This window comes from Falco naumanni, chromosome Z (assembly GCF_017639655.2).
Source record: "Falco naumanni isolate bFalNau1 chromosome Z, bFalNau1.pat, whole genome shotgun sequence".
NCBI lineage: Eukaryota > Metazoa > Chordata > Aves > Falconiformes > Falconidae > Falco > Falco naumanni.
In genome coordinates, this window is record NC_054080.1 from 73,757,815 (window position 1) to 73,771,847 (window position 14,033).

Genomic DNA, 14,033 nt, shown 5'->3' on the forward strand with positions numbered 1-14,033 from the left:
CTTGTAGTTCTTGTGTACATATCTACACAGAAGTTGGTGTCAACTAAAAGAGGAACAAGTAAATACATCTCCTTCCCATTTATTTTTTTAGCATCATATTGGCTCATCTTGAGTCTTTGTGCTGTGGTATTTTCACTGGACAGCTGCATTGCATTTTTATATAAATATACGAAGGTAAGGCAAAAAGAGACACCCAGAAACATTATGTCACAGTAAGAAATCCCTTAGGCATGCTCCAGAAGATTCCTTGAAATGAAAAGAGAATAGGCTTCTTGAAAAAGAATCTGAAAGAATTTGAAAGTCCGAATGGCAGGATGTAGTTGCAGCACGAATGATGTTAAAATATTTCATCTTTTCAGCCTCTAGGGGGGACTATGTTTTCAGCGAACCTGTCTGTGAAGAATTTCGCTAATCTGCAGCAGGCACTTCAGACTGTTGCTAATGCTAGCTGGAGTGAGTCAAGTGATTCTTGATTTGTTGTATGAGTTATTTCTGTGGGGGAAAATAGCCTGTGTCTGAAATGACTTTAGTCCTAAAGGGCCAGCCTGAAATCTTTGCTTTCGCTGCAGTCTGCGGGCATTCTGCCTGCTACCGATTCACCTCTGCAGGATTTGTTCCTATTAAAAAGCAGTTGTGTAGCTGAAAAAAATAATGCCTGTGGAGAAATGTCAGATTTATAGCTACAGAAAATACTGTAAGTGAACTAATGACGAGGTGGATTAAGTGGCATTTTGAATTGGGATTAACAAGTAAATTCTTGTGCATAACTTTCCGGCTCAGAAAAATAAATCAAGTCACAGGCTGGGATTCTTTATATAACCGCTTAGGGTGAAGGGGGAATAACTGAAATGTTCGTGACACTTTGGGCCTGCAGAGACACTGTAGCTCCCATCAGGCTGAATGCAATTGCTTAGGTGAGTAAGGGCCACATACTGTGGTCCAAATGTTTTTCTGAAAGCATTAAAATTCGTCTTTGATGCTACTACTGCTACACGGTACTGGCCAGATGCCTTTTGTTTCTTTTTTGCCTCATGTTGGCCCTGCTTCTCCCACTCTTATTCATTCCCAGCAGTACTTTACCTCACAAGGAGAAGCCAGTGTGAAGGGATGGCAGCCCTGTGATTTATGGGCTGACTATCTCTTCCATTGTGTTTACACAGCTTACACTCGAAAAAGGCAGCTAGGAGAGTATCGAGCTCACACATAAAATGAAAAAGATATTCTGGTGGGGGAAGGAGGGACTCAAGAGAGATCAGTCCAGATTCTGGTGTTTAAACACATCTGTAGGGTCACCATAAAGCAGTGACTACAAAGGTCAGCATTTCAAAATGTGTCTTAAGAAAATGTTTTTGCAAGCTTTGTGGTGAAGATGGCTGGCATGTTGTATATTGTAATATTCTGCTTAATCTCCGCTATGTTACATGGAGTCATTTACAACAAAAAATGCCTGACATAACTTACAGTACAGGAACATACAAAACCAGCTTTACCAGGGTGGATGTTTATGTAATCTTCAAGAACGCTCTGAAGTTCAATTCAGTAATCAAATAAAACTACATGAGAGGCACATTTCTCAGAGACACTACCCATCTTTGAATTTCTGAGCTTCTTTATTTTACTGAGCCTTGTTAGATAAATGCTTCCCTCCAAAAAAGATTTTTTTGATGATTATTTCTGTACATCGTGTTATATGCTGTTTTCATTCCACTTCTCGGTTGTAATTGCACAAGCACTTCCAGCTTTCTTTTTTGTTAATCGAGGCATCTTAAAGGTGAGCAGATGGTCACCCCAGGAGTGCAGGTTTCCCATTCACAGACCACACCGAGAAGGCAGTAACAAAAGTAAGTTTACACATACTGCCCTGACAACGACCTCTGTGCTGAACTAAACAAACCCCTTCTGTAAAGCCGGGAGCAGTTCACTCACCTTTCGAATGCAAACCTGGCACTCTCTGAGTAACCATAAAACATCAAACCGTGCAGCCCTGCTCTGGGTTTGAGGATGCGTGCTGTTACAGGGCACAGAAAACTCCACAGAGAGCCATCTTTTAGGATTTTGCTGTCAAAAAGCATCAGGTATTCCAAAGCCTCTTTCACAAAACGTTTTGCACATTTCACATTGACTTTATTCCAAAGCAGGAGTCCATTTTAAAAGGACACTAACAAAATCTTAAGCATAGCAGCTTTACGGCCAGTAAGTAGGGTTGAACAGGGATGTATTTAACATGCTCTGACTAGGCAGTGTTGTGAAGGTAATTGAAAAAGTTTTCTTCCCCAACCCCCCCCCCCCCCAAGAAAATAATCTCAGAACAGGACTTGTTTCCTTCACCTCTGATGCTTGGTGCGTGAAATTGTGTCTCTGAGGCATGGCAGGTGGGAAGCGGCAGAAAACTGCATCTGGACCTTCTTGGCACAGGGGGTCTCAGAAAGACCCCTGAAGGATACAGACAGGGGTCAGGGGTCCAGTGCCAGATTCTCCACAGGGTTATGCCGTCCCTGAGCACGGTCACCTTTCCTGGTGAGGCGCTGGCAGCCGGGCTGCCCTGCTTACACCCCGCCGCAGCACCTGCATCCCCCCGCGCTGATGCTGCCGTCCCCCCTTCCCCATAGCCCGCAGCTCTGCAGAGCACCGACCGCTGAGCCCTCGGCGGGGGCGGGGGGGCTCTCTCAAACGCTTCCCTCACGCACTGAAGCGCAGCTTAACCGAGCTGCAGCAACCCAAAAAAATATTTTAAAAAATAAAAGTGCAACGGGACCTCGGCCCCGATGGCAGGGTCCCGCTCGGCGGGGAAGGCGGCAGCCGAGCCGTCAGGCAGCCGAAAATCCATACATCAGCGTTACACGGGCGCTGAGCGCCCCCCGCCCCGCGGGGCCGCAGCCCCGGCCGGCGCAGAGGTGTGCGGCGGGGGGGCCGCCGGAGGGGGCGGGCGGCAGCGCCGGGGCCGGCTCCTCCCTGCGCACAAACCCGGCCGCGCCGCGCCGGGCGGGCGAGAGCCGCCGCCGCTCCCGCGCTACTTAAGCGGGGAGGGCGCAGCCCGGCAGCCCCGCGGGGGGATCCGGCGGGGGGGCGGGCGGGGGGCCGAGGCAAATCATCGTCGTAGTAATAATCGTCATCTATCTATACGAAACCAAGGAAAGCAGAGCCGAGATGCTCCGTCCGTGACCCGCAGGCGGGGGCAGGTTGTGAATTGGCCAAACACCTGAGAAATAAAGCACGACCGAACAATTTCGAGGCGGGCGGGGAAGGGGGGAGAAAAGTTCGCCGGAGCTCGGGCGTCTCGGGGGGGGCGGGCGCGATGCCGCCCTGGCTGCTCGGCAGCCTCTGCTGCGTGCTGGCGGCGCGGACGGCGCTGGGCGGCGGCCCCGCGGGCGCGGAGGCGGCGGCGGAGGAGAAGCTGATCCGGGTGCTGGTGCTGCTGCCGCAGGACGACGCGTACCTCTTCTCGCTGGGGCGGGTGCGGCCGGCCATCGAGTACGCGGTGCGGAGCCTGCGGGAGAGCGGCGCCGGCTTGCCGCCCGGCTACGCCTTCCAGCTCACCTACGAGGACTCGGCGTGCGGCAACCGCGCCCTCTTCAGCCTGGTAGACATGGTGGCCCTGCAGCGCCGCCGCCCCGACCTGCTGCTGGGGCCCGTCTGCGAGTACGCGGCGGCGCCGGTGGCGCGGCTGGCGGCGCACTGGGACGTCCCCATGCTGTCGGCGGGGGCGCTGGCCGCCGGCTTCGGCGCCAAGGGCGGCGAGTACTCGCACCTCACCCGCGTCGCCCCCGCCTACGCCAAGATGGGCGAGATGCTGCTGGCCCTCTTCCGCCACCACCAGTGGAGCCGGGCCACGCTGCTCTACAGCGACAGCAACCCCGAGCGCAGCTGCTACTTCGCCATGGAGGGCGTCCATGTGGTGTTCCAGGAGGAGGCCTTCCACATGGCCGTGCACAGCTTCGACGAGAACAGCCGACACCTCGACCTTGACGACGTCGTCCGTGCCCTCCAGGCGGGTGAGAGGGGTGAGTGGCGACGGGGTGCCCGGCTTGGCTCCTCAGTGGCGTTCGGTGGTGGCTGGGGGCCAGGGCCAAGGCGCTGCGGCAGTGGGAGCATGGGGGAGGGAAGGTCCTGTGGGAGATCGGGGGTCCCGGCCAGTCCCCGCCTGTGGAGGGGCTCAGTGCAGTGCTCTGCTGGTGCCCCTGGGCCAGGCGTGCCCCGGCGGATGGGGACAGCAGCCTCGAGCAGAAGCTGTGCCCACAGAACTTTGCTAGAGTTTTGCCTCCTGCAGCGAAGTGGGAGGCTGACCCTCAGGCACCGTGCTAGGAGGGCTTTGTGGCATTGTAAGGGATCAGCTTCCTGCCGGCAGTCTGGGTTACCCAAAATCACCCGCATCTGCGGAGCAGCAAACCTGTTGCTTATTCTCTGACATTTTTGCCATGACTTTCTGTAAGTTCAAAGTCTAAGCAATGATGTTTTCTTCTCACCCTGCTGTGCCTTGCAGCGGGGACCCTTTTCCCTGCTCCTGCTGTTGGAAGCTCTGTCGAGTACCTCGTAAATGACAAATGCGTTCAGGGGAAGTGGTCGTTTCAGCGGATGCATGGATGCGAAACCCATGAGTGAGTGCAGTAATATTGCCACCAACTGTTAGCAAAACACCATGGAGATAAATGGCTTGTAAAACATCCTGGAAAGTCATCCCTGGGCTGGATGAACTCGCTTTGCCTCATGAAGTAGTAAAACACTCAAAAAGTGCTTTGGGATGTGCAGATTTGTAGTTAGATGTGTTCTGAAGTGAGCTCTCACCAAGCAAAGCATGGGTACATGGGCTTATCAAAAAGGCATTTTCTGTTACACGCTTCTGCCAGCCATAGGCTTGCCCAGTATGTTACTGCAAAAAAAAAAAGAAAAAGTGTATTCCAGGAGTGAATCACAGGATCGAGTTAAAGTCCTCAGCTGTTTTCCAAAAGAGACGTAGGTGTGCAAAGTGCTTTTGTACAATTTCTGCATCCCTGGTTGTAGAACGTTAAAATAGCATCAAAATCAGACTGATAAAAGATCATGTTGTGTGTGACCGGCACAACTGGTGCGATGGTGCTGTAGGCTGCGGACAGAGCAGCCTTGCACTGCTCATGTTGTTACACTGCAGAGAGTTGTTAATGTGCACAGGAGCGTGTGTGAGATGGCTGGGGACTAATAGCAGATGGCTCTTTAATTCTCTCTTCACAGAAGCAGGTGCTTAAAATAGAACTTTCCTAGTGAGTACCGTTTGGGGGAATATACTGAATGGAGAGAAAGAAATCTGTAAGTGCTCGAGGGAACCACCGCTTGGGGAAAGATATTTTTTTTTTTTAATCAGCGTAACTTTTGTGTCTGTGGGGTGGGAGTATGTGTGTGTGGGGTGGTGGTGGTGGGGTGTGTGGTGTTCGGCTTTCCTGATGCTAAAAGCACAACAGCAAGCTTATGGCAGGAATAGATGAGTGTTTGCCCTTAGCCATAGGGAGCTGTGGCTATGCTGTGGGAACATAACTGATGGCTAAAGACCACCCTGCTCTTCAGACCATGCTAACAGTCGGGGAAGAGAGGCTTACTTTCAGCCTGGGTTTGAATGCCTTGTGGAGCCGAAACCTTTGATCTTGTATCATTCTGTAACTTGCAAATGACCGAACAAAAGCAGCCCTCTGTCTTCTTTCCCGCCCTTGTGCCCTGTGGGGTCCCTCCTTCCATCTCACCTCTTCATTTGTCCTCTGGCTCATGCCACTACTGTGAAATTCAGCAAGTGGGGCCATTCAGCTTCCACTTGTGCCTTTCTGACCTTAAAGACTGACTTGCAGGACTCACCTGGCACATTCCTTTGGGCATCAGGGGTGGTCCTGCTGCTCACGGCATCTTTCAGGTTATCAGAGTATTTTACAAATCCTATATCATGTGAAGGATGCACCATGTGCCTTAGCTAACCAGATGAAGTCTTCATTACTCCTGAGGACTCCTTGGAGGTCCCCCCAACGGTGCTGCAGGGCTTGTGGGTGACAGGGCACTGTCCAAAAGCACTTTCTAGAAATGTGTCCTTGGTTGGTTGGTTGTTGGGGTGTTGCACCTACCATGACTCTGTCCTGGGCTGTGACCCTGCACCTTCTCTGTTTCCAGATATGGCTGGTAGTGGTGGTCTCACCCGTGTGGTTGGGCTTCCCAGAGTGCCCACGTGGGAGTGGGCTTTCAAACAGATACAGGATACCTGCTTGAAACTCTCCTGGGGCTGAGAAAGAAGCTGCCCCACCAACTGGCCTGTGGGGACCTGGGGCAGAGGTGGGCCCTGTGGGTTAGGTTACTGCTGACTGCAGGTTCGCGCTGAGCTCGCAGGGGGTCCAGGAGGCAGCAGCACACCCAGCCACGCACCTGCGTTTGCCAGCAGCTGCCTGTCCAGTCCCTGGAGCCACTTCAAAAGACTCAGATCTTGGAGCCGCAACAAAATCATGATGAAAAATATGATGATAAAAGTTAACTGCTTGTCTTGAATGAATTCCGTCAGTAGTTCAGGCCCCCTTGTAGGCTCAGTTAACCATGCCGCAGACTTGATGCTGTAGGCTCAGGTTTACCATAATGGTCACAAACCCAGGACTGTGCTTAAATGCATTCTACACAAGCACGTAGTCCAAGGAATGCATGTAGCAAAGGGAACGTGTACTCCTTTAACTGCAGTTAAACTCATAAGTATGTGCAGGATGAATCCATAATCCTAGTCAATAAATTCGGAATAGTAGTGTTAGAATTATTGTGGTCTGTGTGTATTATACTGGAGGAAGAACGTTTTGTATGTATTTGCACGTACACATTTGTGTGTACACCGATAGTGAGGTACAGATGCAGATTAAATACACGTTACTTACGTTTCTGGAAGATTGCGAGAGGCATGCCCATAGCTTGTTTGCTTCAAAATCTTGAAATATGTTATCTTTGCTCTCCTGCTGAGTTAAAAACCACATCCAAATAGTTAATATAACTTCACTTAGGTTCATTTAGAAGCTTACAAAATATGATTTAATGTATTTTAAAGTATGGGTTTTCCCCCCACCCTTTTTTATTCCTTTTGCTCAAGGTCTTCTACTGGTGGAGTGAGAATCTCCTTGATTTGATCTACAGATTACAATTTTATGACAGATGTGAATTGTAAAGGCAAAGTCGGGGAGAATTGGGAAGGCAGCAGGGAAACATTCAAAAGGAAATCTCTCACCTATACTGAAATTAGGAACAGTGAGACAAATTTGTTCCTGATGTGCATCTGGAAAAGATTTGATCCAAATTTTATTGCAAGAAAATTTTATTTTCTTCTTCTTTTCCTTCATGCTAATGTACTTCACCATGGTCATGAAATATGTCTTGCTCTGTTGCTCTGGAAATTATTATATTGCTCTACTGTAATCAGTAGGACAGAGCTATGCATGGGGATGTACCGAACGTGACTCACTCTGGCGTCGCATCTGCAGCTTTGTGCCTGTGATGGCATCCAACCAGAAAAGCAATGGGAGAAGATTCATTGTGTGCAAAATGATTTGGCCTCTTTGGCCTTTTCATTTCTTATAACAGCAAACATTTCTACCCAGAAGAGCTGAATGTGGTTTTGATTCAGTTTTATTGTTGGGTTGAAAATAGCTGCATATATTATTGTAGCTTTCGAGCCCTACCATGCGTAACAGCATTCTTGGAAATGTGTGTGCAGTTGGTTTCAAATCATTGTCCCAACAGGATCTCTTATGACTTTGCTGTAGGATATAGCCCCAAAGCATGCACTGGTACGATACTTTACTGCTCCCTATGATGTCAGTAACTTCATACCCATGTTCTTCTGAACCTATATAAAAGTTTATAGCATAATGTGCTCTATGTGGGAGGTGTCTCCCCATTGCTGAAGACCTTGCCTGAATATATGCTTTCCCTTTGCAGAGGGAAGAGGCAGCAAGGGCAGTAGTCCCCCCATGCCCAGCAGGTTGGGGAAGAGACCTCTCAACCACAGCTGTCACAGTCTGGATCATGGTGCCCACACAGAGCACACCTGCAGGGTTTAGGTCCCGTTGTAGCAGCACAGCTCCTGCTTAGCTCTTGGTGAAGAAAAAATGAGGCTCTGTGGTGAATAATCTTGTAACCACCTTTAATCCTCATGCTCAGAAAGCAGCATTTGCTTTTCCCATTTCTGAGTATTAAGCATCCCATCAAAGGTCATTGCCTAGGCTTATTGTATCACCTCTGGAGAGCAGTCATGCTCTGGAGAGATTCATACCATTGCCCCTACACAGTTGCTGAGATGCTGCTCTCCATTAACTGCAGAGAGGCAACAAATTCTAGACCAGATACCTAAACTTTAGATAGCTGAGGTGTAGGTGAGATGAATCTACACCAAGCTGTTCAATGGAATGGATATTAAAATGGTAATGCCATTGTATCACCTTGATTCTTCATCTTCACATTGTCTTATGTCCACTTAGAAGTAAAAAGGCTTATGGTTGCAATCAACTCTATGAATATATGTGGTTGAAGAAACTTGAAGGCAGAACTTACCACATGTGGGAAGGGTATCACGCACAGGCCCTATTTAATTAATTTCAGAGGAGATAAAGGAGGGGGAAGCCTGTCTGCATTCGGTACCTGTCTTCTGTCAGCTGTTTGGGCAATCAGCTTTGTTTGCTGTCTGTGTTGTGATGTTTGTTGCAACACTGGGAGGACAGCTGGGGTCATGTCGCTGGCAGTATTCATGCTTAACAGGCTGTTCCCTGAAGTTCTTGAACTGCTTCTTATCTGTGTTTTTATTTTTTCTCCACCAGTTGTAATCATGTGTGCCAGCGGTGACACAATCAGGAACATCATGTTGGCTGCTCATCGGCAAGGAATGACCAACGGGGACTACGCTTTCTTCAATATTGAACTCTTCAACAGCTCATCATATGGTAATTTTTTTGCTGCCCGAGTATGTTGCAAAGTCTTCTGTAAGCCCAGTGACATTTTTAGATCTGATAGCCTCAAAATATGCAGCACTGAGTCCCAGAATATACCACCGTCTCTCCCCGTTGTTGCAGTTACCTTCCGCCTGGGCTGTGGTACGGCAGGAAATAAAACAGAGCTCGTGGCTCTAGTTGCCACTGGGTGGATCACAAGATGCCAAATACACTGTAGGCATTATGTATTTAGTTACTTGTAGGGGTAGCAGCACCAGGGAGACACTGGCTACAGCAGCCAGGCGTGCATTACCCCACGCTGCCTTGTGCATGCTCAGCTCTAGGTAGCTTGCACCATCCCCAGCCTGGTGACTGCCAAATCTCAGGGTAGGGGGTCTAATTTATTTCAGCTGTGGATCAGAAACTGCATCTGCAAAAATACTCAGCAGTGTTGTGTTGAAGGGGAAGCGCTGGATGGCACACAGGCGGACTGGATTTACTGGAGCAGGGTGGATAGCAGTGGCTGATCCCACCCCTAAGTAAAAAGGACCATATATGTCAAATCAAAACATTACTTTAAAATGTAAATTAAATGCATTTGCTTTTTGAAATATACCTGCATTCAGTTACTTTTGATATTATGGCAGTGTATGGCAGGGACTAAATTTGCTCTCAGCTGCTACAGCTGTCTCAGTTAAATTCAAAGTAATACTGGAGCAATGTCTTTGCTGAATTTTAAACAATGTCACATGGCTGAAGCTGAGGAAAATTCATGCCTGGGAACCAGGTTTTGTTGAAGTGTCGAAGTGGCTTTTGAAAGGAGCAGCCTCTTTTGCAGGTGCAGAGAAAATAATTTCCTCCCTGCAGGCAGCCATAACTTACCCACTACAAAAACAAATTCATTTCAAATTGAAAACCAAGTGGGAGTTGAGAAAGAAGGAAAACTTGGGGTTTTTTCTGTCTTTCAAGCTTCCAAAAGCTGACCAACAGGAACAACTGAATTCACAAAAGGGTGATGTATTTTGTTTAGTAAATCAGTTGGTTGTAAATTACATTCTTTTGCATAAACTTTTTGTTATCCACCTGCCACCTCTGAGATGATTTGCAGGATACAGTGCTGTTTGTTGAAAACTCTGTAATGAATGTATGTAGATGTTTAAATTCTGAGAGAGAGTTGCCTACAGGAGTACAGCTATTGCTACATGCATCATCTAGGTTAGCTGAAGAAGTGCCAAGTTTTTCCAGGCAATAAGGAAATCACTTAAATAACTGAAAGATAAAGTTGCAAGACAAGATCAAAGCCAATGGTTTGAATCAAGGTTTTCTTCTTGTTGAGTTGAATTTGGAGTGACTTTATCCCTTGTGGCATAGGCAAAACCATTTGACCTTGCAGCCTTAATCAGGACCCAGAGCAAAAAGCTGAAGGTCTGTCCATATCCTGAAGTTCTGACCCTTCTGTAGACCCTGGGAGCTTTGCAGCTTTGACTTTTCTAGAAACCGCTGTTCAAATAACCCCTCTGGCTGCTGCTCGTGGCTCATTACTGCTGCACTACTGATGTGTTTCATCTCACAGAGCAGAAGCACATCAGAAGTCATTCATCTAACCACGGGTACGAGCCTGTGTGTGAACTGGGGTCCCTTTGGAGTCAGCAGAGAGAAGCGGGCACCCCTGGACAGTGACTCACCTCATCCTTAGGAATCCGCAGTAGCTCAGATGATTCATCCCCGACAGTTGATGTTTTCCTTGCCTTGGCTGAAATGAGCATGGCATGGCTACCTGGGAAACGCTTAGGCTGGCTGGGACAGATGGTACCGAAGGTTCTCCATGAGCAGGGGATGCTCACGTAAGGGCAGTGGCTGCAGGAGGTGGGCTGCTGCCATTTTGGAATGGTTTTGCTTTCCTGCTAGGAGGCAGTGGCGATTGCAGTGTTGCAATCTCCTGGCTCAGTACCCTGTCCCAGGCGGGACCCTGGCATCACAGCTGATGGGGGGTGGGTGTCCCCGGTCACGCAGCCCCCATAAGGCAGCACTTTGTTCAGCTGTGTAGAGGGCAGCTGTGCCGTCGTGGCGTGGGATCTCCATGCAGCCCGGTGATGGGGGCAATACTTGTTTGCCTTGTGGTCACGTGGGAGCCTCAGCACCATCCTGCCTTGCATCACAGGTAATACAGTACAGTCTTCCTGTAGATTTTCCAAGGGATTAATGAAAACTGCCTGTCTTCTGATGTAGTGTAGTTAAAATGTGGCATTTCTAAGTAATTCTTTCAGACCGCCATTTTTTTCTGTTTCTTTGTGTACGTGTTTCCTGTGAAGAGCGAAATGATTGTGCATCAGAAGTTGACTTTTGTGCAGATGGTCATCACATGGGGAAAGCAAGCATAAAAGAGAAACGTAGAGAAATTTCCCCAAAAGTTCTAGTTCCTAGTGCCTGGAGATACTAGATCTTGAATCTTTTATAAGGTACTATAAGAGTACTGTATTTATAAGGTACTCTTCAGAGTGGGTGTGACTGGCAATTTAACACTTTGCCTTTAAGTTCAGATAATCATATTACAGTTTGTTGTTGCCCTCTGTTCTGAATATTTTAAATTTTTCAGAAGAGCGGGCGTATTAAATGCCAAGGGTGCAATAATTGCACATAAGTACTGTGGCAAGATGACGTCCTGCAAAATAATCCATGAAGGAATTTAAATAATATAAATTATTTTAGGAACACTGTTATGCAAGTGTACCTTCCCTGCTCCCGCTGTCAGGATTTTTAAAAATAGATGTGTATAGTGTCCAGGACAGAAACTTGTTCACTTTCTACCAGCACTACTAGTTTTCTGGGGTCTACAGTGTCACTCTTTTAAGCTATCCCCATTTGTAAATGCAAAGCTATAGCAAAGCCCTCTGTGCTGTGGTCTCTGCCATACTTCTTTAACACTGCACTTCTAAAATGCAGGTACCCAGCTGGGGCTGAGGCTTTTCATCTTTGAAGGCTCCAGAAAGCCTGAAAGGCTCCTTCCCCTCCTCTTGTGGGGAAGCTAGCAAGACATGTTAGCTTGCAGTTGCCAGTGTATTTCTTTCTTTTTAAAAACAGTACCCAGGACAGGGTGTAGGAGGGCAAAACCAGATGCTGGGGTGTTAGTTGCTCCAGTTTTTCCATCAGGTCTGATGAGTAGGGTCCTGGTGTCAATAGTTTTGACTGGTTAAACTTTGTATTGGGAAAGAAATTCCTAAACCAAGGCAGATGTATTTAGAGCTTCTTCCCAAGAGAATGAAATCACTTCCAAAAAAATAACAGGAAAAGAATTAGCAAGGTTCATGTTATTTATGAAGATTACAGTCCTGGCTGGTGCTGAGCTGTGGCAAATAAGGCTTTCCAGGGGTGGAAAAGAGACGTAGAAGGGCACAGGTGGTCCTGTGCCTGCCACCCTATGCTGGGAGTGACAGGAGCTGCTCTGGAGCCAAAAGCAGCAGGAGGAAGGACCTGTCCTCCAGAGGAGTGCAGGTCCTTTGTTCCTTCCCCTGTGCTCTCTGAGGAAGCAGAGCAATTCCCCAATTAATGTTTATTGTCCAAAACAAGAAGAAAAAAGGAAAAAAAAAAGGGAGCGGGAGGGTGGGGAAGAAGTCCCAGCAGCAGTGCTGACCTGCTGGGAGGACAGAATGCAGGGTCTGTATTCAGTTGCTTCAGGGTGGCAGAGGTGGTGTCCATGAACTGGCTCATGCAGATATGCAATGCAGCTGGTAGTGCTGTGCAAGGAGCACCGTGGGTTTGATGCCTGGGCTCCATCTCCGTTAGCGGCTCCACTCCCAGACCGTTTGCTTCTCTTTGTCCAAATGACATCTTCTCAACCCAAGCGAAGTAGCTACATCCTCTCTCACCTCAGGGTCCCGTGTGCCTCCAGGTCATCCTAGGGAGCTCAGCATGACATTGGTCTTTGTCTTGGCTCGTTTAGGCATGGTGGGGTTTGTTGATGTTACTCAAAAAAATAAAATTACTGTCTTCTATTTATTTGTAAGCATTTCAGGCACACTGCTTTGGGCCACCACTGTTTTCTCTGGGCCTGTTTTATTTATCATTTACATACAACAGCACAAAAACTGGTCCAGGGCAACGTGAACCTTTGCACTGATCTTGTGAAGCTTTGGAGATCAGGGTCTCGGGACCTGCTAAGGTCAATCCCTGTAAGGTAGAAGAACTCCTCTTCTAATTAATGGTTAACCAGTCAGCTATCCTGCTTTTTAAAAATCTAATTACTGGTGGTCTGAGTTAAATGGTTCCCCTGCTGTGACACAAAACATATAAATACAGCAATAGCGCAGGATCCAATTTTATTTCTAAGTGTTTCGTTTCCACTAAGAGCAAAGCTGGTCTGGCAGCCGCTGCACACATGGTTTTCTCCTTGACTGCTGTGGGAGAGCTGTGGGAGAGGTAGCTGCACCATCTGCCTCCCATTCAGGGTGATGATCATACTGTTGACTTTACTGGTGCCTTTCTGACTGACCAAGAGTGTTGCTGGTGGAGTGATGTGTAACAAAAGCTTTGTGGTCAAATCTTCCCTCGCTTGTTCTAACTTAAATATCACTGCGTTTGAGATCTGGCACGTGTTTTTTGCTCCGAGATGTCTTCTCATGCTTAGGCTTCATCCCACCCTTTAAAAATAAGCAAGCACAGCATGGGAGTAAAGTTGTCCTTCTGTTTGCACATTTACTTACCACCAGCCATTCCTCTCTGCCCGGTTTCCTGCATGTCTTGGAGCACGTTCAGTTCTCCCTTTTACTCTGCCATCTCCCCAGGGAGCAGGAGAGGGGACTTTTGGGTGGAAAAAGGAAGGCGATCGTGAAATGCTACCTAATTTGGTGTTGGAAATACGCTTGTTTTCCACTTAGGAAATGGCTCTTGGAGAAGAGGTGACAAACATGACCTTGAAGCCAAGAAGGCATACTCATACCTCCAAACCGTCACTCTGCTGAGGACCGTGAAGCCTGAGTTTGAGAAGTTTTCCCTGGAGGTGAAAAGTTCTGTTCAGAAGCAAGGTCTGCATGAGGATGACTATGTAAGTACTTGATGGCAGGCTTCGGGTCTTTGCATTTTCAAAAACGTGCTCCTGATTAAGGCAAAAGTAGCAGTGAGACCTTACTAGGA

The 14,033-nt window shown here is 48.1% G+C and overlaps 1 protein-coding gene across 2 annotated transcripts in view; it reads left to right on the forward strand.

Annotated features, from left to right (window-relative positions):
- Window positions 1-3,078: 3,078 nt before the first annotated feature.
- NPR3 (natriuretic peptide receptor 3) overlaps window positions 3,079-14,033 on the forward strand; it is a 46,746-nt gene continuing 35,791 nt past the window's right edge. For both annotated transcript variants that reach the window (XM_040579833.1, XM_040579834.1), the window contains exons 1-3: window positions 3,079-4,001; window positions 8,793-8,915; window positions 13,778-13,944. In XM_040579833.1, the coding sequence (XP_040435767.1) occupies window positions 3,296-4,001; window positions 8,793-8,915; window positions 13,778-13,944 (996 nt within the window). In that variant the 5' untranslated portion in view covers window positions 3,079-3,295. The remainder of the gene's footprint in view (window positions 4,002-8,792; window positions 8,916-13,777; window positions 13,945-14,033) is intronic.